Source organism: Oreochromis aureus, linkage group 23 (genome assembly GCF_013358895.1).
Source record: "Oreochromis aureus strain Israel breed Guangdong linkage group 23, ZZ_aureus, whole genome shotgun sequence".
NCBI classification, from domain to species: domain Eukaryota; kingdom Metazoa; phylum Chordata; class Actinopteri; order Cichliformes; family Cichlidae; genus Oreochromis; species Oreochromis aureus.
Genome location: NC_052963.1, coordinates 26,890,428 through 26,917,794, shown reverse-complemented (window position 1 = coordinate 26,917,794; position 27,367 = coordinate 26,890,428). Strand labels below are relative to the sequence as shown.

Here is a 27,367-nt window from a genome sequence, read left to right as displayed (position 1 = left end):
CATGACTTACTGAATGAAGGATTTACCAGTATGGCTACCTTGTGGCTGACAACTTGCTTCCCTATGAATTCCCTTATGCTTGTTTTATATTCCTTGGTTAAATCTACAACATAGTTTTACATCTCATGTAGTTGCTTACACTGTGCTCTGATGTGCACCTTACCAGAAATGTAACTACACATAGTAGGGGAACAGTGCTCAACAGTTGCAACAGGTCCTACTTTACTTCCAGAGTATAATGAGTAGCATGACAGCTCACAGTTCACCAGCTTTTCTTGTTTTCATCTATCTGTGTATAGACTCTGTTGGTTCTGTTGTCTTCTCTCCTTTCTGTGTTTCATGAAAAGCAGCACGTGCAGCTTGGCTGCCTCATTTTTGCAACAGATAAACAACCACTTCACCCATTGGGACAGGAGTCCACACAATACTCCAAATTTTCGGCTTACTCCAAAGAAACAGCATTTTGGTGTTGATGTACAGATGTGGATATAGTCTTAAAGCTGGGTCTTTATGAGACCTCCTGTTATGTCCTCTATGACATGCACTGATCCAGTCTTTTATGTTGTTAAAAAAGCTTCAACTTTTTAATACTGGATTTTGCAAGACCTTTGGAGGTAGACAGCACCATCCGAGCGGCTGTTCTGATGAAACCTTAACCCTTTCTGTATTTCATATATCCATGAAGGTCAGTACAGCAAGGGTTAAGGTTCAACAGACTAAAACTTTTGACCTGGCCTGACCCTGTTCACAGCAAAGTCTTTTTCAACCATGTGGGGGCCTCGTGGTAAGAGGTTCAAATGAAGAATAGCAACTTTTGATAACCATTTGGCTCTCATGATTCTCATGATTGACTTGACTGGTACTTTTTTTCTGCTCAATTTGAGTACTCAAAGCACTTTGTTACTACTAGTGTCATTCACACAGTTGCTTTTTTCTACACCTAAGGACTGAAATTCAGGCATTCATACTCTGATGGATGAATCAATCTGAGGCCAATTGGGGTTAAGTATCTTGCCCAAGGATACGATGACATACAGTTTGGAGATTAAGCCACAAACCAAAGTACTAAATTATAAAGTACTCATATGTGAAACTTTGGTGCTCCTTATATGTTTATTTATTAGAGGCACAGCAACTCCACTTACTACAGACTATGCAACCGACAATGACTCCTTCCTGCCTTTGCTTCCAGTAGTTGGCCAATTAGAAGAAACCGCACATGTAGTGAGGATAATGATAGCTTTGCATTATCCATTATGTATTATCTAGTCCCATAAAAAAATACAAAACTGGGCATAAGCATAACAGGCACTCTTTAAAATCTGATTGGCTGTTTCATAATAAATTTCATCCTGGAAGTCATACTAAACATTCTTTGGCGTGGTTGCCAGAGGGGCAACCTCCATGATTGGAGGATTTTACTTTCAGCAGTGCTATCTGGGACTTGCAGTTCTCCCTTGAAGTTTTGATGACTCAGTTAAAACCCAACTAGCCCAGTCAGTCGGTTTAAACACTCTGTCCCCCTCCCTCTCCATAGAGGTCATTACCCTCTCCACCTCTCCTCCTCTCGGCTATCTTATCTCTGCATTCAGACTCCATTACTCCACTCAACACAGAGGGTTTTCCAGGCTGATCTCATAAACATCTAAGACCATGTTCTGGTGTATACGTCTATCCCTGGGACTCCTGTTCTTCCATCTGGCTGCTGCTCATGGTATGTTTATCAAACTGTATGTTTAGCTTTTAACAATGACACATCATAGAAGTGGGAAAGAATATGTTGTTTAAGCTGAGGGAGAAAGAAATACCACTATGTTGAAGGCATGGGTGTTTTTAGAGGGGGTGTTGTGGCTGAGGGTGATTGACAGATGGCAGGTGACACTTGACCCCACCCCGTGTGTTTGGTGTGTATTGTGTGATGTCAGCATGACAGCAGCATGCATGCCACACGGGAAATGCTCTACTAAATTATCATAATTTTCTTTATCATTGAAAATGGACTTTTGAGCAATAATTGTATAAATAACAATATAAAAACTTCAGATTTATTTGTGAAAATACTAAATAAAGCAAAAACAAAAAAGGAAGGGTAAGAAGATGCCTATACAAAAACTGCACGTAGCTACTATGACATCACTTATTGGTTTCTGGACATTTTGCTGTAACACGAGCATTTTAACTGCTGTTATGCTAGTTGTTATGCTAGTTTGTTGTTATGCTAGTATGGTTAATTGCCATATTTGTACTATTTTTACTCCTACTTTACACCACATTTAAGATGTGTGTCTATCTGGTCTTTAGGGTTTTGAAGACATGCCGTATATAAAGATAAATATAGCTTCTATCACATAAATGGATTGTAAAGTTCAGTTTTAAAGTTTTGACTTTTTTGTATTATGGTCTAAGGAGCTTGGAAAGGAAAGCGTCTGGACTTCTTTAAGTTGCTTGAAGACGTTTCACCTCTCATCCGAGACGCTTCTTCAGTTCTAGGGTCACATGGTGGAGAGTCCCAGATTTAAGCTCTGTCAGAGTGTCCCCCAAGAGGGACAATGGACCCCCTAATGATCCTCTACCTAATCACATGAGCCAAGGTGTGAAAACGGGTGTAGGTCACAATCAGCCAAGGTTTCAGGTGAGCTAATTGGGAAACCTAGCCCCATCCTATCATGTGATTTCCTGAGGTCAGATGGCCCAGGATGTGAGTGGGCGTTAAGGCGTCTGGGAAGGGATCTCAAAACTGGATTATAGATGGCAGACAGTTGGTGTCATAAGCCACCACCTCTGTTCAAAGATGGTCTTTCACAGTGGTCATGGATGGCTTCGTTCACTTGGCGGTACATCTGCATCTAAAAGACAAAGGTCACTTATTTGAGGACGGCAATGTTCACATTTTGGACAGAGAAGACAGATGGTTTGAAAGATGGGATCTGCTAGGAGCTGCTGCCAGTCCCTTTCGAGGCCTCCCCCAAACTGCAGCTCAATTCATGTCCAGGCAGTTCACCTTTATCTACTAAAACGCTGTCAAACCTAAAATGAGGACATGAGCCCAGCTGGTGAATGTGTGTTAGTCAACAGAAGGTACAAAGCAGTTCCCTGCATAACCATTGCAGCAGCTTAGTCCGAAATGCTTGCTTAAAGTCGTTCCCGTCGCATGTAGGACTCTGCCAGGCAAACCCTTTGTCAATGATTGTATTCATAGTTTTAATGGAAAGAATTTGTGGGTGTAGTCAGGTGGCGGGAAACTTCCATTTTGGTGGTCTCAGAATCTCATCTCTGCTTTTTGCAGCCTATGTGGTTCTGTTGGCTTCATCAGGTGGTTTTCAGTTGATTGTGAAGCAGCAGGTATGAGAATCAGCACTTCCACGTCTGAAGCCATAGTCCTCTGCAATGAAAGGTTGGAGTGTCACATGTGAGGGGAGGAGACATTGACCCTGCACCACACTGGTCCATCAGTGAGAGAGAGAGCTGAGCATAAAACAACATTTGCAATTTACCAGCAACCTACTTCCCAACCTCATCTATGGCCACTAGCACTGAGTAATGGCCAACAGATCACAGTTGCAGAAATTAGTTTTCTTCAAAGAGTGGCTGTGCTCAGCCTTAGCGATAGGGTAAGAAATTCAGTCTTTTGGCAGGACTCAAAGTACAGATGGTAATCCTCCATATCAGAAGGAGCCAGCTGAGGGTGAGGTGTTCTGGGTGTGTTCTACTGGGAAACAATACATGAATGCCTATGAATGCCTTTGTGCTCCAGAGTTTCCATTTTTAGCTATTTAGATAGATAGCTATATAGCTTCAGCTATAGATATTCCGTAGAAAATAGACAAATGGAAATGGTATAAGAACCATTAAGACACAGCAAGTCATATTATCTGTTAGGTAATTGCATTAAGAATATTCCAGCAGGGGCAGGCTTCCCATAGGCATGAATGTGAGTGTGCATGGTTGTCTGTCTCTCTGTGTTAGCCCTGCAACAGACTGTCAGTGTCTTTTTATGTTAAAATGGCTATGTTAAACTTAAGGACGTGTACAGCTGTTATGAAGGGCAAAATTAGCTATAGAAAACAGTTATTTGTATCAGACTGTAAATATGTTATTTTAACTGAAAAGATGGACATTTTAACATGGGTGTCTATGGGGACTCATCCACTTTGGGAGCCAGCCTCAAGTGGACATTAGACAAAGTGTTTCTGGCACTTCAGTGTTGCTTCATTCTTTTTCAAAATGGACTAAAACAATATCATTAAATTAAATACTGATGTTTAATTTAACGTTTTACTTTTTTTTTTCTCACCAGTCTTCTTAGACAGCCAAGTGGCCAATCAAGTGCTGAATCGAAGGAGAAGAGCTAACAGCATTTTTGAGGAGTTGAAACAAGGCAACATGGAAAGAGAATGTGTGGAGGAGCGCTGTAACTGGGAAGAGGCGCGAGAGATATTTGAAGACAAAGAAAAAACTGTATTAACCTAACATACCTCACACCAAAACACTGATTTAAATTAGCACTCAAACATTACAAAATTTTAGGAAATATTAGAAAAGATTACTGTAAATATTAGGAATCATATGTCTAAATTATGGTATTTTCCTTTTAACCATTATTTAGTGACGGAAAATCTGGCTTTTAGATGTTTTGAGCAATTTAATTTTCTTTTGTGTTTTTTCAGGATGAATTTTGGGCCAAGTATATTGGTAAGTTTTTTTTATTAAAAACTCTTAGAAACACTGAAACTTTTCAAATAATACCCTGAAAGGACATTAGGATATATGTACAATTACCAACTGAAAGAGGACAGCTGCTAAAATGTAACCTTGTAGTTTGACCACTACAGTCAAACACTTGATTCAATCTGCTGTGCATGTCCCACAGATGGAGATGCGTGTATATCATCACCCTGTGTTAATGGCGGCCAATGCAAAGATGGAATTGGCAGCTACGCTTGCTACTGCCAAGAAGGGTACAGGGGCTTCAACTGTGAAATTGGTGAAGAACTTCAAATCCCACTTACTGACTTTCAGAAAAACATATTAACTTATTCTGGTCAATAATACAATCTTGTAGGTATACTGTAAGGTTAGTAATGATTAAGATTTGGTTAAGATTCGCTAACGTTTGAAAGCTCCCATCCATTTTCAGTATCTTCAGAATCAGAATCAGAATCGTGTTTATTGGCCATGTATATGTGCAGACACATATGTACATAAGTACAGAATGTACATAAGGTGCAGTTGCAGTCTGGCAGTGGGAGCAGTGTGACAGGTTAACTGTTTAGGAGGGAGATGGCGAGGGGAAAGAAACTGTTCCTATGTCGGGTGGTCCTGGTCTGCAGGCTTCTGTACCGTCTGCCAGAGTGCAGCAGGTCAAAAAGTCTGTGTCCAGGGTGTGAGGGGTCTGTGATGATTTTCCCTGCCCGTTTCCTGGTTCTTGAGAGGTAGTACAGGTCCTGGATGGAGGGCAGGGGGGCGCCGATGATCCTTTCTGCTGCCCGTACAGTCCGCTGCAGTAGCTTATCTGAAAAAGACTATTGCCACAAAAAAGGAAAACTGCTCATTTCAGAAGCAGTTTTCTAACCTTTCTGGAGGTTATATTACCTAAGAATAGATAGCAGTGGGGACAAAAACATGGCTGGCTGAGCCTCCTCTGGCTAATTTTCCTGGGATAGCTTGACCTTTCTTGAGGTAGGATGGTAAACAATAGTAAATCTAAATCTGTCGAAAAAAAGGAACCAAAGACCCTGGTACAACTTGAGCTGTTTCATGGACCGGGGGCACGCAGGGTTCCTATAGTCTGTCCAAACTGCAAAAGGACATTCAGCACCCTCTACCAGCGTCTCTACTCTACCACTGTGGTTCATGATTCCCAACATAATAATTGCATTCTGCGGATGAAAGGCAGCAAGAGAAAAATGAAAAATGATGCATATTATTCTCAGATTTGAGACAGCGGTGCACCTATCACAGCTAGTGGGGAATTTCTCTTTAAAGGTAGCAAACTTGTGTTGCTGCAGAGTCCCAGGTGGAGATGAGTGAAGTGGGGTTGCAAATGTGCTATAATCTCTGAATAACCTATAATAAAAGTTAGCAAATAATCTGATAATCCTAATAGATGCTCTTGTACCTGTCAGAAAAAGATAAGTTAAGTTTATATTTATACCCCTCTGTTATCAGATGGATTTGTGCCCTTTGCACAGGTTCAGTTTAGAAATGACGGTCCACACAGAGTACAGATACAAATGACCATCCGGACCAGACTTAGACCTGGCTCAGAGGCTGGCTCGACATCTTCTTCCAGCTCAAAGAAGAGCTTGACTGTATATTGTAGGTATTGAGACACCTATTCGTCTCAAAACTCAAAAACAAAACAAAAGCAAACTAACTAAAACACAAAATGACTGGGCACTGCAAATATCCTAAATGTCACAAATCTCTAATTTCAAAACTTGCTATCGATATTGCTGTCAAACATTTGCCACAATAACTCCCATTATTTTCTGGCTGATGGAAGGAGGTGCTGAAAAAAGGAGGAGCACCCACTCTGGCTAAGGGATAAGTTACTGCCCTAAGTGGAGGATTTCAAGTATCTTGGGGTCTTGTTCACAAGTGAGGGGAGTGAGAAACTGACACAGATTTGGGCAGCGTCAACAGTGATGTGGATGTCATACTGCTCTATTTTGGTGAAGATCATAAAAGTCAAGCTCTCGATTTCAAGGTCAATCTAGGATCACAGACTTTGGGTAGATTTGAATGTGAGTATTCAAGAATGAACATTCTGTATGAAGGGATAGATATGAATATAATCAGGATACTGGCAGTTTGGCAATTGTTCAGATGTTAAGCATAATCTCAACCTTTCCTTTGTTAACCATGCACATCTGTGACGATGTAAAAATTCTTTCAGAAACCCACTTTGTTTTTTTAACAGTGCTGCCATCTATCTTAACAGTGTCTGTGTCTTTGCAGTTATTCCTCAGCTCTGTGAGGACAGAAATGGCGGTTGTGAACATTTCTGCAATGTGATGCAGGGAAGAATTCATTGCTCCTGTGCTGATGGATACTTCCTGGCATCAGATGACAAATCTTGCCACTCCAACGGTGAGAGAGGCTTAAGAATGTGAATAGTCTTTTACTCAGATGGCAGAACAGTAAAAGACCACCTAGATCACAGATCAGACTTTGGAAACCATAATGTTGAAATCTTCTGGTCCCAAAACTCAACCTCTCATTATCATACAAACTCTTTCAGAAACGTACAAATGTGGTGCCATCATCAGCAAAGCCGTTCGGACTGTTTTCTGGTATGAGAGGAAAAACACAACAGACGGGAACATAACTAAGTTTAACGGCAACATCAACTTAACAACACAGCCTCATGTCCAGGATGCTGGTCCAGTGTCCTCAGTGACTGAGAACAAAAGCCAAAATGTAGCAGATTATCCAAATTTGGAAAAGATGATTCAGTCTGAAATGGCGTCAATGACTCGTATTGTCAACGGGGAGGACTGTCCACCAGGACAATGCCCATGGCAGGTAGAGACACTTTCACAAAACGTTTTGGGATTATAATTTAAGAACTTACCCACCAGATACAGTTTCTGTTTCAGTAAAAAGTAACCCTAACCCATACTATCACATTCAATGCGATCACATGATTCCCTCAGGGTAAACATCTAGAAGGCATTATCAATACTCAGTTGACACCTAAGAGTTCATAGCATTAAACTTCATTTTCACGTCTTAGACCTCTGCACAGGTTTCATATCGTCATTTCAAATGCTTTTTCATTTTTGTCCTCATAGGCTCTCCTTGTGAATGAAGATAATATTGGGTTTTGTGGAGGAACAATACTCAATCAATACATCATCCTGACTGCTGCCCACTGCATGAACCAGTCGCGTTACTTCAACGTGAGGCTCGGTAGGTTTGATGAACCAATTGTAAACCTGCGTATATAATTCTAATTCATTACATTAAGGTAATAATGTCTTTATGCCTATTAAGAATTAATAAATCTCATTTATGATTTTCACCTTAACTTTATGGTCCATATGACATATTTTTCAATTGTATATTTAATATGATAAATTTTATAACAGATTTTAATGTGGGTATTTTTTTCAAAGTATGAGATATGGTACAGATATACCCTTTTGTCAACTTCTGTAAAAAAGAAATAATGATCATTTAAAAAAATTTTAATATACAACATTACCAATGCTGAGGTTATTATGTGCATTTTTTAAGTTGGTAGAAATAGTGCAGTTTGGAACTTTTTTGTTGGTTATGCACAGGTTTTAGGCCATATCCCTTATCGGGATATGATTAATAGTGTTCTGTTTTCAAAGCGCTTTGTATGCTATAAAAAAATTCAATTACTATAATTTTTCATTAAAACATCAGCTAAACATCTTTGCTTTTTCTCTGCACTCAGGTGAATTTGACAGGTTGGTAAATGAGGGTACTGAAGCTGACCATATTGTGGACGCGATCCTCACCCACAGAGGGTACAAGGCAGACACCTACCACAATGACATTGCACTCATCAAATTAACCACACCCATCAAGTTCAGCAGGTTCATTGTGCCAGCCTGCATTCCTGAGGCAGAATTTGCTGAAAAGGTGAATTTTTAAAATCATACCATACTATACAATAACATATCACTTTTACTTATACATAACAGGCCTGACCAAAGTGTTGTAACACCAAACATAAAAGAGAGCAAAGAGACATAGACAACAAGGTGGGACAGATGGATGCAGCAGCTGATATAGATAAAATGGGGGTGCAATCATTAAGAGACTTGGATTTGTAAATGAACTGGAAGTCAGTGAACTGAAGTTAAAATTGGACTGACATACTGTTGCTTGCAGCAGATAAAAAGCGAGCTGCAGCATTTTGCATCAGCTGTAGGTGAGCAACGAGTCCTGGGTGATTAAGACAAGATGTTATAAAAGCAAAGTTACGTTTGGACAAAGGAGGCTTAATTTTTAACCACAGCTAGAACTGGAAAAACAGGATTTTACCACTCTGTTCACATGAGAATTGAGCTTTAGAGAAGGATCAGTTTTCACACCTAGATTAATAATAGATTTCTCATATGAGGCCAAAGAGGAACTGTTGATGCAGATACTGCTGCTGGTGCCACATGAGTTTTGTTTTGTTTCTCACTAAAATTCTGAGAATCCCCTGATGTCAATAATGCAAAATGTAATGGAAAATCTAATTTTGAGGTGACGGTGCAATTAGTAAAAGCAAAAGGTCTGTTTTATCTTGCTTAATAAACTTTTTCCTATTACTTCAGACTATTGATAAACAACTAGATTTTATACTTGAACAGAGAAGCTTATAAAAAGGTTTGGTTGAGCAAAACATTTGTGTATGCAGCCTTAATTTTTAGTTCATATTTAAAAAAAGAAAGAAAAAAGAAAGAAAAAAACATAAAGAAAAGAAAAAACAACCAAAAAGGAATTTACCAAATTTTGTTTGATTATGTGACGTTTATATGACAATTATACACAGGAGCATGAATTACCTCTATTGTCAGGTCCTGATGCAGGAGCCGGATGGCATGGTCAGTGGTTTTGGACGTCTTGGCGAGGGTCGGGAGCCATCCAGCATCTTGCAGCGCCTATCTGTACCTTATGTGGACCGTCGAACCTGCATCGAATCCACTCCTTTACGTATCTCGCAGCGGATGTTTTGTGCTGGTTATGACACAATAGCCAAGGATGCCTGCCAAGGTGACAGTGGCGGGCCTCATGTCACACGTTACCGTGACACCTACTTTGTCACTGGCGTCGTGAGCTGGGGTGAAGGCTGTGCACGCAAGGGCAAGTATGGTGTTTACACCCAGGTGTCCAAGTACATTCAATGGATCCGTGATGGTATGAAGGTGCTGATCCAAAAAAACAAGACCGGCTGCAGGATGAAGAGGCACCATGGCCAAATAACAAGGCTTTATCTGTAAAACATCTGTCAACATCCACTGAGCAGAGATCAGCCAGACTTTGCATCATTCTTGTAATCGCTAATGAACAGTCAGAGAAACCTATTTATCCTAGTGCTGCAAAGAGCTGCAAATCCTACCTGTGACGAACAGAATTAGAGTCAGTAATTATTTGGGGGTTCCTCAGGGTACTACTCTTGGTCCTTTATATTTTTAATTTTATTTTATGTAACATTAATTTTGTATTAATGTTTATTTTTCCAGGGCAATCATCTGACATCATATTTCTGAACAATTCAAGTCCATCATTTCCTCTGGGCTCTGATTTTGGTCTTAATCTCCACTTTAGATATTTCGTGTTCTGGTTTGTTCACTGATTCTTCTGTAAGTCTTGTTTGATGGAAACTGTAAGTTTCCATCAAAGATGTATACTATCTCAAACAGGATACATCCTCTGAAATTTGATTTAATACATTTTTTTAGTATAATTACATTTTTTTTTTAAACAGAATGCATTTCATAATCTCTGTAATTCAATGTTTTGTTCCATGTATGCTTCATGAGTCACTGATAGAAACAAGCTTTTAAACTGAACATGAAGCAAATAAAAGCAAACTATAAAAACACGTTGAAGCCTGATGTTATTTAATGATAAGTATAGCTTGTATTTATAATAGTAATTCAAAAGGTGAAAGAATCTCCAGTGACAGTTTGGAAAAAAGTTGTTTTACAAAATTGTGTTTTTGCTCAAGAAAATGTAAAATTTGTGGCACAATGGTTTTAAAGAACCATCTTATTACTTGATCTGGATAAACTCAATGTTATGTAAAAATGTCAGTGATGAAATCTATCCTTGTTTACCTCAAGCAAACAAACATGGAGACTGTTGATTTTTCAGAGGTCGGACCTTCTGCTTGTTTTGCTTGTTTTTAAAGGAAAGGCCAGAGTCCACTTCAAGAACACAGCGTTTACGGGAAACTGCGTGGTCTTTTAACTCTTTATAGAATCATGTGAATAAAATGTCAAAAAACAAATACTTTTGTAAGGACTGGATGTTTATATGTACACAAAAATGCACACCAGTAAAATAACCTGGGACCAGACTGACATCTTTATTTCAGGCCAGATATAAATGAACTCTATTTAACAGACTGTTAAAAACATGATACAATTTCTGAGGTTTATACTGGTTGTGAGTCACTAGTGTGTATATATGTGTGTGCATGTGTGTGTGTGTGTGTGTGTGTGTGTGTGTGTGTGTGTGTGTGTGTGTCAGCAGTGCAGTCAGTGTCATGGCGGTCAGCATCATGTCTGCATCTCTTCTCCTGTTCTGCCTTCTTCAATGTTTCCTTCAGGTCTTCAGTCAAGGAAAAGGTAAAAGAGTGACCTTTGACCTTTTGCAGTGTTATTGTTGTTCCTTAGTTGACTGACAAAAATATTCAAGTGGTATAAAAACCTGCTGTTACTACAGTTACTGTTACTACAGTAGTGATAATTAGAAAAGTTGCTGTGTGTCCAATGTTATAGGGTTATACAAACAGACAATATTTAGTCCTTATTGTGTCAAAATAGCATCATTATCACTATAGTAACTTAGTGGTTAAAAAAACGATGGGGATGGCTAAGTAAAATATTACACACAAAAATTGTAACCTCCAATGCAGCCTTAAACATAGTGATTAAATAGTTGTTAAATTATACAAAAAGTATAAATTAATCCATTAATATCATGACTTCTAATCTTCTTAATTCAAATCACATTTAAACAGTGACTTCATGAATTTGTACACTACTTTGCAAAAAAGACTTCCGCTCATTTCTTTACACTTTGTAAGCAAACACACGTTTTATGAATTGTAAAATTCTTCAGCACAGTGCTTTCTTATAATTTCTTTAAAGTTTGCCACATCTTATTTGGGCCTTCACTGTTCAGTCTTCATTTTTTAAGAATACATTTGAAGAGCTAATAGCTCTTTGGGAATCACCTCATTGGTGCTATAATACTATTTTATGTCTGTCAAACTGCGTTATCTTTGGCATTTTCTATAGATCATGTCATGGCACTAAACAGTGCAACTGGTGATAAACTGTCTCAAGAACAAAAGCCAAACTTGGACCAAAGCGAATGGTTTGCTTTAAGTCTTTTATTAGAGTTTGTATGATACCATGGGGAGGCTAGGAGGATGACTGGGGACCGCACAGGTCAAGGTGAGTTGCAGATTGTTATCTTGCAGTGGAGGACAGAGCCATTGGTGGGTAAGCAGAGGCGTGGCTTAAGATGTTTGAAAAAGTACTGTAGACAAAAATGAATATATAACAGCTATAATCAAAGCTGTCAAAGCACCAGTAGAAATTAAATGACTGATTATTAAATTTTTTATCCTCTGTTAACTTTTTAACACTTCAGTTAGTTTTAGTTATTCATTATGTGTTAACCTAACATGGCAGAGCCTCCAGTTTTTCAGTTGCTCAGTTCTTCCAGTTATGACTAAATGTGCCACAGGAAACAACCTGTAAGTTCACACTTTTGTGTTTTCAGTGTTTCGTTCAGCTCCCGAGGCCAATACTGTGTTCCTGCGGCCCAAACGGGCCAATACGTTTATGGAAGAGTTCAGACAGGGGAACCTGGAGCGGGAGTGCTACGAGGAACAGTGCAACATTGAAGAGGCTCGCGAGTACTTTGAAGACACCCAGAAGACAGTTGGTTAAATTTAAAAAGGAGCTACTCAGCTCATTTCTACACCTGCATTTTCATTCTTAGATTCCACTACAGTGCGTGATACACAGTTAAAAAGTCAGTTGCAGACTCAAGTCTGAGCTTTTATGTTTGTTATTAGATTTGAATTTTTTTTACATTTAAATGTTAGAAAAAAACAGAAAAAATGATAAAGAGTCCTGTTTAATGACTCCTGAATTCTAACTGTTGTTGTTTTTTTGTGTGTAGAAAACCTTCTGGGCTGTTTACTCTGGTGAGTTTTATTTCACATTAGCTACTATATGCTCAACTACATCTGCTTAATTCATGAAAAGAAAAATTAGAAGCCAAATGAAAAGAAATGAAGAAAAACAAACCCAAAACTAAACTAAACTAAACTAAACTAAAACGATAGACTTTCCAAGTGGAGAACTCCAGGGTTTTGTTTGTTCCAAGTAATTTAATTACTAAATTATAAAATGTGGATTTTAAGCAACAAATATACGCATGTAACAGGCATCATTTATACAATTTATACTTGTGTAGATAGTGTCAACCAGACAATCTGGGCCTAGAGCCTTGCTCTGGTATAGTTTCTCCAACTGTCTTCAAAACTGGACAGAAATCACAGTAATGTATTTCAAATAGGTGAAAATTGTACATGAAAAGATAGATATGTATCCAAGATTAATCCTTGCTGGGATACTGGCGATGTGGTGCTTGTTCAGATGCTAAGCATAACTACAGTCTCTCTGAATTGTTAACACTTTAACTGCCACACACAAGGAGGAGTGCAGAATCCTAACAGTGTCTGTGTATTTGCAGTTCTTCCTCAGCTCTGTAAGAACAAAAATGGCGGCTGTGAACATTTCTGCAATGTGATCCAGGGAAGTGTTCAGTGCTCCTGTGCTGATGGATACTTCCTGGCATCTGATAAAAAATCCTGCCATTTCAATGGTGAGAGTCTTAAGAATCTACCTGGTCTTTTACTCTGATAGCAGAGCAGTGAAATACATCACAGATCAGACATTAGAAACTATAAAAAGTGAAACTAAACTTTCTGGTGACAAAATCCAACGTCTAATTTATATAAAACTCTTGCAGAGACCATAAGATGTGGTTTCATCATCCCCAAAGGGCTGCAGACTGTTTTGAGGGACCATCAGACAAAAACAACGGAGGGGAATATAACTGCACTTAACAGCAGTGTCTCCACAGAGCCGATCCAGGATGCTGATTTAATGTCCGATTTAGTGTCTGAAAACAGAACCCAAATTCCAGCAGAGACTTGGACAACTTTGGAAAGTCTGATTGACTCTGAAATAGAAGATGAGTCACATCGCCAGTCAGGGTATTGTCCACCAGGAGAATGTCCATGGCAGGTAGAGACACACATGAACATACCCACAACATGAAGTCGTTTTATTTGCATTAAAAATATTGATCAGATACAGACTATCACTCTCAAGTGAGTTTTTTGTTTTTTAACAGAGTTCATAGAATTGCTTGTCAACCTCATACATCTTCCAACTCTGGACAGGTTTAACAGTTTCAGTTTTATATGGTTTGTTTTCCTATCTTAGGCCCTCCTTTTCAATGAAAATGAAATAGTTTCTTGTGGAGGAACAATACTCAATGAAAACATCATCCTGACAGCTGCCAGCTGTGTAAACCAGTCAGATGACTTCAACGTCAGGCTCGGTAGGTCTGATGAGCCAATTACAAACCTTCACGTGCAATTCTAGGTCATCACATTCAGATTCAAAAATACCTGCTTAAGTTTTATTTTAATAATGACTGTCTGCCTAATAATAATTCATAAATCTTTTATATTTTCTATAATTTCTTTGGCACAGGTCCAATTCAATTCAATTTTATTTATATAGCACCAAATCACAACAACAGTCACTTCAAGGCGCTTTATATTGTAAGGTAGACGCTACAAAAATACATACATAGAAAAACCCAACAATCATATGACCCCCTATGAGCAAGCACTTTGGCGACAGTGAGAAGGAAAAACTCCCTTTTAACAGGAAGAAACCTCTGGCAGAACCAGGCTGGACACAATGGACTGGCGTGTCTATTACATGCTTTATGATATCGGTTTTTCTGTCTGCAGAATTTTCCTTGTCTGAAGTATGGGTGCATTGCAGCAGCCTATCGCACTCAACGCTATGTCCCCCTTCTGGCAAAATCATGCAATTACAGCTCCGTAACCCCAACTAAAAATCAGTGCCAGACTGCAATAAAACAAGTCCTTTTACATCAGTAAATTCTGAAAACAAATTACAGTTGTGACTAACAATTTGTAGGTGTGATATATGTATTCATTTTTGTTTTGACTGTTGTAATTAAAGTGTTTTGTTTGTTTCTCTGCATACAGGTGAGTTTGACAGGTCAGTGGATGAAGGTACTGAAGTTGACCACAAAGTGGAAGCAGTCCTCGCCCACAGAAACTACAATGCATGAACCTACGATAATGACATTGCACTCATCAAACTGGCTACACCTATCAAGTTCACAAGGTTCATCCTGCCAGTCTGCATTCCTGAGCAAGACTTTGCCAAAAAGGTGAAACTTTAAGCTAGTGTCATCATTTTACTCCACATTTAATAGAATAGAATAGATATTTATTGTCACTGTTACAAGAACAATGAAACACAGTTTGTCTTCTCTCTGTTGGCAGCAGTGTTGGTCAAGTTACTTGAAAAAAGTAATCAGTTACTAATTACTGATTACTTCCCCCAAAAAGTAATCCCGTTACTTTACTGATTACTTATTTTCAAAAGTAATTAATTACTTAGTTACTTAGTTACTTTTTAAAAACACAATTTACAACCTGAATAGGTGATAAAGCGATAGATCTTTCAGCCCAATTCTACTTTTTCTGCATAATCCATCATACAAAATGTAATCAAATGGAAAAGTCTCTTTTTAAAACTTGTTTTATTAGTTTTAATCTTTTAACTTAAATTATATGCAACATTCTCTGACTGGAAGAAATTTGTTTAACATTTAAACCTATTTTCTGTACATTCCAGCACATAAAATAAAATATTTTTTTTGTGTTTACACTCACTCTTTCAAATAGAAGTAAAACACAGCAGAAAATAAATAAAGTCAAAGACTAGTTGCTCTATTTTCACCTGTAAAGCAGGACTGGGGTAGGCGGAGGTGTGCCCTGGTGCAGGTGTGCCGCAGCGGTCAGTTGAAGACTCCGCGAGTTTCTCTGTGAATTTCCCATTACAGTCGTAGCGCATTCGGTGCTTGCTTGGAAGTTTAGGGGGTTTTTTCGCTGTAAAAAGAAGTTTTCTTCTCACGCACAACGGACGCTAATGTTTTTGTCACTTTTTATGGAATCAAACTCAAAATAAGGTCAGTACTTCCACGCTTTAAACGCTGCATGCTCATACTCTCTCCCGCACTCGATATATTATCCATTGTTGATCTGCAGACAGCTGTTGTCACGAACGTCGCACTCGCTTACGTCACTGTCATGAGACATTCTCGCAAAAAACTCACGGTTTTAGTAACGCAGTAACGCAGCGTTCCTTACGGAAAGTAACGGTAATCTAATTACCGCTTTTGCAATGGTAATCCCTTACATTACTCGTAACTTGAAAAAAGTAATCGGATTACAGTAACGCGTTACAAGTAACGCGTTACTGCCCATCTCTGGTTGGCAGCATGTAGATTTACATTGAGATTGTTTTAGGATATGAGAAGAAGATAAAAATAGACATAAGTTTAAGGGTATTAAGGGTTTAAGGGTTTAAGGGTACCTACTCAGGGAATGTGTGTTGCGTACACACAGTAACACTGTGTCCAGTGTGCGAGGAGTCCTTGATGATGATACTGGATTTCCGCTGAAGTCTGCCTGTATAATTTTCTCTGAGGGAGGTTAGTGAAGTGCCAATTGCCTGCTCTGCAGCCCTCACCACCCGCTGCAGTTTCCTCTTGTCCCCCACAGTACAGCAGTTGAACCAGCGTGTACAGCAGTAGGTCAGAAGGCTCTAGATGGTGGAGTGGTAGTAGTTTACTAGCAGTCTCTGGGGTAATTGGGTAAAGTTTTCTACCCTTTCTACCTCCTCCCCATCAATGTAGAGGGTGGAGTGCTCAGATTGCTTCTAATGTTAATTTATCAAAGTTTATCAGAGGAACAACATGGTCTGAGGCAATAGATGACAAGACAAGACTTAATGGCTGAAACTTTGTCAGTAAAAAATGCCCCAAAATCATCACACATACTTAGTGCAGGTACTGCTCCAACATTATTACATTGATTGATAACAGGATTAACCTTTCATGCATGAATTATGACAACTGCAATCTGGATTTTTTTTCTTAAGCATTCATCTTTAGGTATGAAAAGATGAATAAAAACACTTAAGAAAAAAAATCCTGATCGAAGTTGTCATAATTCATGCATGATAGAGTTAAATAACAATAATTTCAATGAAACACGTCATACATCTATACATACATTTATAGTAAAATTAAACGACCAGTGGGTGGCAGAGTATGGAGTGACACATCACTGTCCAATGTAGTGTTTTAAGTGCAAGTATACCATCAACACTGACACAAATACACGAAAACAGCCTTTGAATAGCTGTCCACTGTAGTGACCACTATGCGTGAAAGGGTTAAAAACGTTTCTTTTTTTTTTTATTCTGAGGATTGTGGGTATTTGTGGACACTAGATCTGAGATAACTTGAGTCTTTGCAATTGAAAACAATTCTGCAAAGAAGAGTGACAAAATATTCCTCCACAGTGATATGAAAAACTCATTGTCATTTTTCACAAATGTTTGATCACAGTTCTTGCTGCCAAAGATGGAACAACCAGTTACTCATTTTGGAGTCAGATTGGTTTGGACAGCTTTTTTCTACGCTCTTAAATGAAATCATCATTTAAAAACTGTATCTGACTAATATTAAAATTTGCTTGATGAGCTAAAACATGTGAATGTGACAAATGTGCAAGAAGGTTTAAAAAAAAAAGTCAGTAAGTAAAATTTGGTTTATATATCACCTTCACAAGAAGTGCTACACAAGATCCAACAATAAATTTAAAAAAATCAGGGACGGGCAAACAGTTGTATATAAACATGTCATTTATTGTATGTTGCACCTTTGAAACACCACAGTCATTCTAAGTGCTTCACAACACAGAACTAAAAATACAGATTTAAGTTCAGATATATAAATTAGAGAGTAAAGAGTGAAAACTCAATTTAAAAAATAAAAATATTCAAGTATGATTGCAATATAAAGGAATGGTTTAATTAATTAGCTAAAGACTGCAGTGAATAATCCCACTTTTAACATCTTTAAATGCTATAGTGCAAATCTGATATCTGTAAGTAGTTGGTTTCAGCAGTGGGAAGCCTAGTGCCTAAATCTGATTTCTTTTTGGCCAATGGTCAAATATTTTGAGGGTTGACTTTCCCACAAGCTAGAGCAGTCACTCTATTTTATCTACCTTAAAAGAAGGCCTTTGTGTTTTCCACAAATTAAGCTTAAACATTTAATTATCTGGGTGTCTACTCCAGTTGAAGACCTGTAGTTACTACATAACTGTAGTTATGCCATGTTTACACGAAAAAATAAAATAAATGCAGGATCAGAAACAGACAACTGCCACTCTGGATAAATTTTTTACCTTTAATTTCAGGTCCTGATGCGGGAGCCAGTAGCTGTGGTCAGTGGTTTTGGACGTCTTGGGGAGGCTCAGATTCCATCCATGTTCATGAAGCGCCTCGTTGTAACCTACGTGGACCGTCAAACCTGCATCAATTCCACTTGGTTGCCAGTCACTCATGGCATGTTCTGTGCTGGCTACAAATATAGGGATGCTTGCCAAGGTGATGGTGGTGGGCCACACATCACAAGTTATAATGGCACCCACTTCATCACTGGCATTGTGAGTTGGGGCGAAGGCTGCGGACGCAAGGGCAAGTATAGCTTCTACACCCAGGTGTCCAGGTACATTCAATGGATCCATGAGGGGATCAAGAAGCTGGTGCACAGTGGCACAAATGGCGGCAGTCAGCATCCTGCAATAAAAAGGCTTTACCTGTAAAACATTTGTAAACATCCACCAACACTCACAGTTTATGCCTCTCATGTGCCTTCTGAAAAGTCAGAGAAACAACGTTTATCCTTATAAGCAAAGAGCTACAAGTCCCACATGTGACAGAGAGAATTAGAGTCAATAATTGTTTATGAGGTTCCTCAGGGTACTACTCCTGGCCCTTTTATATTTTTAATTTGGTTTATGTAACATCAATTTTGTTTCAAATTCATGATTTGAGATGAATTTCGGTCCAACCTTCCCTCACTTTTGGCTCTGTATGGTCTTGATCTCTGTTTGATGTTCCAGTTTTTTCACAGATTCCTGTTTAACTCTTTCTGTTCAGACTGATTCCATTAAAGGGACAAACTGTCACTAACATGGCATATCCACTGAAACTTGATTTAATAATTTTGTTGGTCAGTATGATTAAAGTGAGAATGGAAAGCATGTCTGTGTCCATGTATTCTTTACAAGTTGCTGACAGAAATTAGCTTTTGAGCTGAATTTTAAAAAACTTTCAGCAGTATAACAATAATATAGCAATAGTTTGAAGCGTGATGTCCTTTTAAAATCACACTTTTTGTTTCCTTTTGTTTTTCTGAATAAAGCAAACTGTTGGGTCTGTGTTCCCACAAGCCCCGCTAGTTTAGAGACTTATTCATCAAGAAGAAAACAAGACAGTCAGCGATCGATCAATTTACTTGCAAGGGAGGCCTCGTCGGTGTCTACCACAAAATGACCCCAAATCCGGCCTCCGCTTGCTGCCTTTTATTGGGAAAACAGTTCACACAATACAAAGTACCTCCCCTCATAAACCCCCCTTGGTTACAAAGACAAGGCACTGTATGTATGTATGTGTGTGTGTGTGTGTGTGTGTGTGTGTGTGTGTGTGTGTGCAGGTATGTGTGTGTGTGTGTGTGTGTGTGTGTGTGTGTGTGTGTGTGTGTGTGTGTGTGTGTGTGTGTGTGACCTCCTGCTGACCAAAAGGGTCATAAAAGCAGGAAGCAACATCACAAGAAACAGATCTTCCAGATAGAATGTATCTGCATACAAGTCATTATGCAAATATGCTGTTTATAAGATTGGGGAAACCTGCAGTCAGCTGAGACTGAAGAAGTCACTTGGATAAGTGACGAAACGTTTCTCCCACTGAAAACACTACGTCCAGATGAACAGAATCAACTTTTGGAGAACTAGCTGATCAGTTCAGGCCCCATCTTATCGTAATTACCTCATAGCACCCTATCACTCCATTAAAGCACCTTGATGGCAGACTGCGTGCTTACTTGTGGTCCCTAGGATATTTAAAAATATAATAGGAGGCAGAGTCTTCAGTCTTTAGGCCCCTCTTCGGTGGAACAAGCTTCCAGTTTGGATTCAGGAGACAGACACTATCTCTATTTTAAAGATTAGGCTTAAAACTTTCCTTTTTGACAAAGGTTATGGTTAGGGTTGGATCAGGTGACCCTGAATCAGCTGGGGCCTTCCTATGATGCCCTATTTTTTCTTCACTCATCATTTTCACTCATTTTGCACATTATACACTTTGTATTTAATCATTAGTTATTATTAAACTCTGGCTTTCTTCCTTATTGTTTCTTTTTGTCCTGTCTCCCTCCCCTCATGCTCAACTGGTTAAGCAGATGTTTTTTTAGTTAAAAGGGAGATTTTCCTTTCCACTGTTGCCAAGTGTTTGCTTAAAGGAGGTTGTTGAAATGTTGGGTTTTCTCTGTGTGATTGTAGAGTCTGGTCTTTACCTTACTAGCACCTTGAGATAACTGTTGTGATTTTGCACTATAAAGATAAACAGAATTGAACTGAATATGATACATGTTTTTACATTTCAAGTAATCACTACTCTAACAGAACAAGCATTACTAGATGGTAAGTAACAAGATCAAATTGCTTAAACTTAACTGTTATGTACTAAATAGAAATTTAGAGTAAAGATTTCTCCAGTGACTCTGCTGGAGGGAAATGAAGTTGCAAATGTCATAAAAAGCTAGTTTATTTTCGATAACATTGGTGTTTCTGCTGACAAAAACCGTCATTTTCCTGCATCAAAATTTTAAGTGGTAAACCCCGATAAATCTACTACCAGATGTACCAGATATACTAGATGATAAACATTTGTGATGAAATCTATCCTCGTTTACCCCAGACAAACAGACCTGCAGCCTGTTGATCGTTCAGAGGTCGGACCTTTTGTTTGTTTTGTGTGGTTTGAACAGAAAGGCCAGAGTCCACCTCAGGAACAGAGCGTTTAGTGAAACTTGTGCCGTCTTTTAACTCTTTATAGAATCATGTGAATAAAATGTCAAAAAACAAATAGTTTTATAAGGATTGGATGTTTATATGAACATAAAAATGCACACCAGTAAAATGACCTGGGACCAGACTGACATCTTAGTTTATTTCAGGCCAGATATCAATGAACTCAATTTAACAGACTGTTAAAAACATGATACAATTTCTGTGAGATTTGTGCTGCTGTTGTGAGTCACTAGTGTGTATATATGTGTGTGCATACATGTGTGTGTGTGTGTGTCAGCAGTGCAGTCAGTGTCATGGCAGTCAGCATCATGTCAGCGTCTCTTCTACTGTTCTGCCTTCTTCAATGTTTCCTTCAGGTCTCCAGTCAAGGAAAAGGTAAGAGAGTGACCTTTGACCTTTTGCTGTGTTATTGTTGTTCCTTAGTTGATTGACAAAAACATTCAAGTGGTATAAAAATACTCCAAGTAGGTACAGAATTTATCTACATTTTTACTGTCAGTACAGTTATGATATCTATTATGTATCCAATGTTACAGGTGTCACTAATACACAATAATTAGCTCTAATTGTGTCCCAATGACAGCTTGCTACATTATTATTATAACTTTGGTTACTTAATGGTTAAAGATATAAAATATAAGTACTACCTTAAACAATATAAAAGAATCTATTAATATTGTGACTTTTACAATTATAACAATAACATTTATTCTTCAGCACAGTCTGAACTCTCTTAGGCAGCTTTCTTGTCCTTCCTTTAAGTAGTCTTCAGGAATAGTTCTCCAGTTTTCTTTAAGGACATTCAAAGCTCTTCTTTGGATGTTTCTGCCTTTTGTTCTTTTCTCTGTTGACACGATCCCACACTGCTTCAATAATGTTGAGGTCCGGGCTCTGGGGAGGCCAAACCCTGACTGATTCTGGTACACTGATTTCTGATCTGATCTCAGATTTGGTGTCAGACTTTTGTTAGAAGTTTTTCCTATTTCTTACGGACATGACCTGACAATTTTCTTATTTTTTGTTCTCCCCTGAAACTCTATTAGATATTAGCTGAAGTGTACAGGTAATAGCCTTTGGAAATCAAATTTTCATCAACTTTTATGCTCATCAAACTGTTTTACCCTCAGCTAAAGAAACTGAGACTGTCAGGGCTCTGTGTGCGGACAGGCAAGGATGAGGACCTAAATGCAGGACTCGTGGAGACAAAATGGCAAACACAAAAACCTCAGCTTTATTGCTGGCATGAAACAGAAACATTAACCAAACCATGAAAGCTATAACTGGACCACGCAGGCAAATCTGAGGGTACGGCACGACAGAGAGCAAAGGAAAACACAGGGCCTATATACACAGAGGAGTAATCAGGGAACAGGAAACAGGGCCAATTAGGGCCAACGAGACAGGGGGAAGCAAAACTTGACTCACTGCACATAAGACATGGACCTTCAAAGTAAAACAGGAAACAAGAGACAAATCACCAAGACGCAAACTTGACACTGAACAACACCTATAATAATAATCAAAACAGCACAACTAAAGAATCAGAACATAAATCATAATACAGAAGAATGCCAACACATAAGAAACTGAAAATGCTGAACCGTGACAGAGACAGCTACTGAGTTTTGTTTTTTGACACTGTAAAGATACAGTAGGTTCTTGGCTAGTAGATGCAAAACTGGTTCATTGCCTGAGTTAGGTGGCTTTTTATTCAAAGAAACATTTTTGATTGACTTTCAGAAAGCCAGGAAAACAACTGCTAAAGGCCAATTGAAGACTTTTCCAAGACTTAGTACTGTAGACAAAATTGGGCAAAGTAACTATGACATCCATAATCATCACATAGTTTCTCATTTATTTTTTTTTCCCTGTTAATGTCACTGTTTTTTGTTTCAGCAACAGACACCTTATTATTTATCACATGGTAACCTAACATATCGGAGCCTCCAGCCTTTTCAGTGCTCTCGTGTTTTCAGTGTTTCGTTCAGCTCCTGAGGCTCACGCCGTGTTCCTGCGCCCTAAACGGGCCAACTCGTTCATTTTAGAGGAGATCCTACAGGGCAACTTGGAGCGGGAGTGCTACGAGGAGCAGTGTAACTATGAAGAGGCTCGCGAGTACTTTGAAGACACCCCGAGGACGGTTAGTTAAATTAAAAGAGGGAGCTTTTATGCTCATTTCTACACCTGTTTTTTTACTTTTAGATTCCAGTATACACAGACTAAAACAATGTGTTTTAGGTTCTGATTCTTTAGGGACCACCTACTCATTTTTGATTTACATTTTTTTTTTCTGTTTGTGTTACATTTGATGTTCTCTATTTCTTTTCAATTGCCCCTTGAGATGCGCCCAGAGCTGCAGTCTTAATCCTGAGCCTGTTTATGTCATATTTGAAAATTTGAGCATGTTTAATGATCGTCTTTAAACATACATAGAAAAAAGAGAAAAAACAAAACAAAAAGAGCATTGCTTAATTCCTCTCGGATTCTAACTTTTTTGTTTGTGTGTAGATCACTTTCTGGGCTGTTTACTCTGGTGAGTATCTACTTTAAGCTAAACTACATGTGATTAATTAATGAAAAAAAATAAATTTAAAAAATTTAAAAAAAACCATTTACTTTCCAACTAGAAACTGGAGTTCATTCAGATCATTAAAATGTGTTTAGAATGTATTTTAATTATTTTTTTTGTTGATTTACTGTCATCAAATTTATTATTTTAAATGTAAATATTTGATTTAATAGTTTCACAGCAAAAATATAAACATTTATTAGTTTACTAAACACTAGCAGTTTCTGTTTTTGGTCTTTGGAGGTGGAAACCATTGCTTGCGGGGTCCCTGTCTGAATGGAGGGAACTGCACTCCCAATGTGCGGGGGTTTACCTGCTCCTGCAATGCCCCTTACTACGGTCCAGTCTGTGAATTCAAAGTACAGGATGAGGCATTACAGAGAATAACGTCATCCACAGCACAGCAAACCAAAACAGCAGGTCTGACCACACCTCCATAAAAGGACGGGAGATCAAAACTCATGGTGCACTAATGGGAATTAAGAAATATCAGACCATCACGTATAAAAGATGATTCTTTGTTTTGCAAATCTGTCTTAGAGAAGTGTCCGACTGAGAGTCCAACTGCTTGTCATCAGCTGTGCACAGTGACCTACGAGTCCTTCCGATGCTCCTGCATGTCTGGATTCAAGCTGCACAGCGACGGACGGAGCTGTCTGCCAGAAGGTTGGATGCTCCGGAAAACCACTAGACTTGAGACCAGTTCAAACTGGTGAGATGAAGTTTTATTGTTGTCTTTGTCTCCACAGTCGAGTTTCCCTGTGGAAGACTTCCTGAAGAAACTCTTTCCATGTGTCACCATGGTAACTGTCCCTGGCAGGTAAGATCTTCTGGTACAGTAAGGTGTCAGTCTAAATAAAACCACAATAATAAATAAAGTGTCTGTTTTCTGCCACCAGGTGTCTCTGCTGAACAGCACACTGCAGAAGTTGTGCAGTGGTGTGGTGCTGGGTCAGCGGTCCATCCTTACCTCTGCCCGCTGCCTCTATCAGGACTCAGAACCAAAACTCTCCAACCTCTATGTGCTTGCCGGTAGGAAAATGCTATCACAACCATTGTTATCACACCATGATAACACTATAATAACTACTACTAAACTAAAATATAGAAAGGGCGATGTATAGACATCAATTTCTCATCCATTCAGAATAAAAATCTAAAAAAGTCACGTCAGTCCATTTTAAATTTCACTGTTTTTAAATTTGCTTCTGTTACTCAGAGTTTGCAAAAGAACAGACATCCTGTACTTAAGTAGAAGTACAAACACTAGTGTTGAAAAATACTCACGTAAAAGTAGAAGTACTGATTCAACTTCTTTAATCAAGTAAAAGTGAAAAAGGGGCGGCTCTGAAATGTACTCTAAGAAAAAACAGTAAATGTAGCTCTTTGGAGGACGTTCTTTTGTGCAAAGCTAACTGAACCATGTGCTTTAATAAAGTATTAATAAAATATTGTCAGTAGGGCCAGAAAAACTTTATTTTAGTCTAAATTTTAATTCTAATAAATGTATTCAGCCTGAATTGCTTAAGTACAACATCAGCAGAGGAAAATGTAAAAATACATATTTCTATTTTCTGTTGCATATATTGCAGAGGGTGACTTTGGCTCTAAAAGGAAAGTATGGTCAGGGGTTAAACTCAGATTAACCAGGTGGGGAAACCTAAAATCAGTTGTAATTGGCTCAGTTTGGGGAAAAGAATCGCACTTTAACTCCTGACACATCAGTTTGATGTTAAAATTGTAGGGAGTAAAAGTAAAAAATTGTCAGAAAAACATATTTGAAGTATTTGTAATGTATATATATATTTCAGGCTGCTCACAGACAATTTGCCCAATTTTTAAACAAAAAACAAACAAACAAACATGGATTAAATTCTATCAAATGTTCAAATCACTGAAGACAATATTAAACCCAAACCAAAAAGTGGAAAACTAGCCCTTACACACATTAAACCCTGAATAAGCAATTGACATAGTGACAAATTAATGCAGTGTATTGATTTAAAAGGTTTCAAGAGCCAAAGCTGTCCATCAGAAATTGATGGCTGACTACCAGCTATCCCAGCTACCATAGGGTGAAAGGCAGGGTACACTCTGGACAGGTCACCAGTCTGTCGCAGGGCTAACACAGTGAGCCACACAAGCATTCGCACTAACATTCATACCTTTGGGCAATTTTGAATAATCAATTAACCTAACCCCACTAGCTGCATGTCTTTGGACTGTGGGAGGAACCCGGAGTACCTGGAGAGAACCCACGCAAACTCCACACAGAAAGGCCCGGCCAGTCGAACTCGGGACTTTTTTGCTGTGATGCAAAAGTGCTAACCATCATGCCACCTGCATTCATTCATATAAAAATCTTTGGCTGTGGCTGTACTTTGAGAGGTTTATCCGTTATTAATTCATTTTTTGAGCTGCAGAGCACTGTGTGCACACTGCTGAGTAAAAGGCACTGGTGTGCTCTACACTTTTCATTTACATCATGCAGTTCTGTATCTATCCATTAAAATTAAGTTACTGCAAAATTATTATTTTCTCGATAAGTGAGCAAAGTTAAAAAGTTACAAATTCAGCAGGGGACCAAATATTTATTTCCCACAGTGTGGCTCAATTCATTTCTTAACTAATTTCCTTTGTCTCCCAGAGAAACAGAGGACGCTCTTCCCAGTCAAAGCGATGTACCTTCACAACGGTTATCATAAAGATCACCATGAAAATGACCTCGTCCTCATCGAGCTAGCTGACTCCATGACCTTTAGCCCCAGCCTCATCCACCTCTGTTTGCCCACCAAAGACTTCAGCGAGAATGTCCTGATGCATTCTGGGAGGACTGGGATTACACAGAGTTGGGAGACCAGCAAGAACCAGAAACTGGTCTATATGACGCTGGACGACTGTCGCCGTGAGCTGAACATCCCGCATCCACTAAGCAACAAAATGTTCTGCATGAGGAAGCAACATGAACCTTTAAAGTACCGAAATGAAACACAAGAGAGCCCAGGAGCTCAGAGACACCCTAATGTACACCTTGAGATTCCAAAGAGAGGCCACAGGCATCAAAACAGACCTTTAGAGAACCAGACTGGAGTCAAGGGAAGGCTTCATGGGGGCACGGTGAATAGGCTCCAGAATCAAACCCAAAACACTAACCGCAGGCTGCTGAATAAAACAGCAAGCTACAACCACACTTCAAAAGCTCTGAATTTTGAGTCCTCGCATGGGGTCAGCAGGTCAAATTCGGAGCCCAGCAACAGGCCATGTGGCGGGCTGATGCCAGGGTCGCCTGTAGCCACAGTAGAGCAAGGCACAGTGTTCCTGACCGGGCTGCTAATCTCATCACCCTCTGAGTGCGAGGCCAGCGGCGGTGGTTTGGTGTTCAGCAAACTGTCTCGTTACCTGAGCTGGATCCGAATGAGGCTGGAGGTGATCGAGAAGTTAGCCATGACTCCCCAAGTTAGACAATATCCAGAAGCTCGCTAACAGATCGCCACCATATTTAAAACTCTAAAACCGATCCACCTGTTCTTGGTCACTTGTAATGTTTTTTGTTTTCTTCTTTAGGTACGGCAGCTCCCTAAAGAAACTTTCCTCCCTGAAAACTTTGAACATAAAACAGTTTTGCTATGAGTCTCTTGTCCTACATTCAGTTTCTTTTTTCCAAATGGTCACAACAAAAACACAAAATTGAAACTTTCTGCTGCTGCACTTCACAAACATTAAGTCATGAATAATATTTGTATTTGAAATGTGTAAATTAAAATGCTTTTGAAAAAACAAATTCCAGTCTCTTAATCTTGTGG

At 38.9% G+C, this 27,367-nt stretch overlaps 2 protein-coding genes and 1 pseudogene across 2 annotated transcripts; all 3 read left to right on the top strand.

Annotated features, from left to right (window-relative positions):
- The first annotated feature begins 1,556 nt into the window (after nt 1–1,556).
- On the top strand, nt 1,557–10,974 carry f10 (coagulation factor X). Its single transcript, XM_031745812.2, has 9 exons — nt 1,557–1,714; nt 4,298–4,458; nt 4,668–4,692; nt 4,871–4,984; nt 6,961–7,092; nt 7,244–7,527; nt 7,797–7,914; nt 8,429–8,616; nt 9,543–10,974. Exons 1-9 carry the CDS (start codon nt 1,654–1,656, stop codon nt 9,963–9,965), a joined length of 1,506 nt encoding a protein of 501 aa, XP_031601672.1. The 5' UTR covers nt 1,557–1,653; the 3' UTR covers nt 9,966–10,974.
- Nucleotides 10,975–11,245: 271 nt separating this feature from the next.
- Nucleotides 11,246–19,168, top strand: LOC116325014 (annotated as a pseudogene).
- A 2,086-nt stretch (nt 19,169–21,254) lies between these two features.
- prozb (protein Z, vitamin K-dependent plasma glycoprotein b) lies at nt 21,255–27,345 on the top strand. Its single transcript, XM_031745815.2, has 8 exons — nt 21,255–21,370; nt 22,972–23,135; nt 23,504–23,528; nt 23,808–23,984; nt 24,105–24,230; nt 24,314–24,384; nt 24,464–24,596; nt 26,212–27,345. Exons 1-8 carry the CDS (start codon nt 21,289–21,291, stop codon nt 27,045–27,047), a joined length of 1,614 nt encoding a protein of 537 aa, XP_031601675.1. The 5' UTR covers nt 21,255–21,288; the 3' UTR covers nt 27,048–27,345.
- Nucleotides 27,346–27,367: the final 22 nt, after the last annotated feature.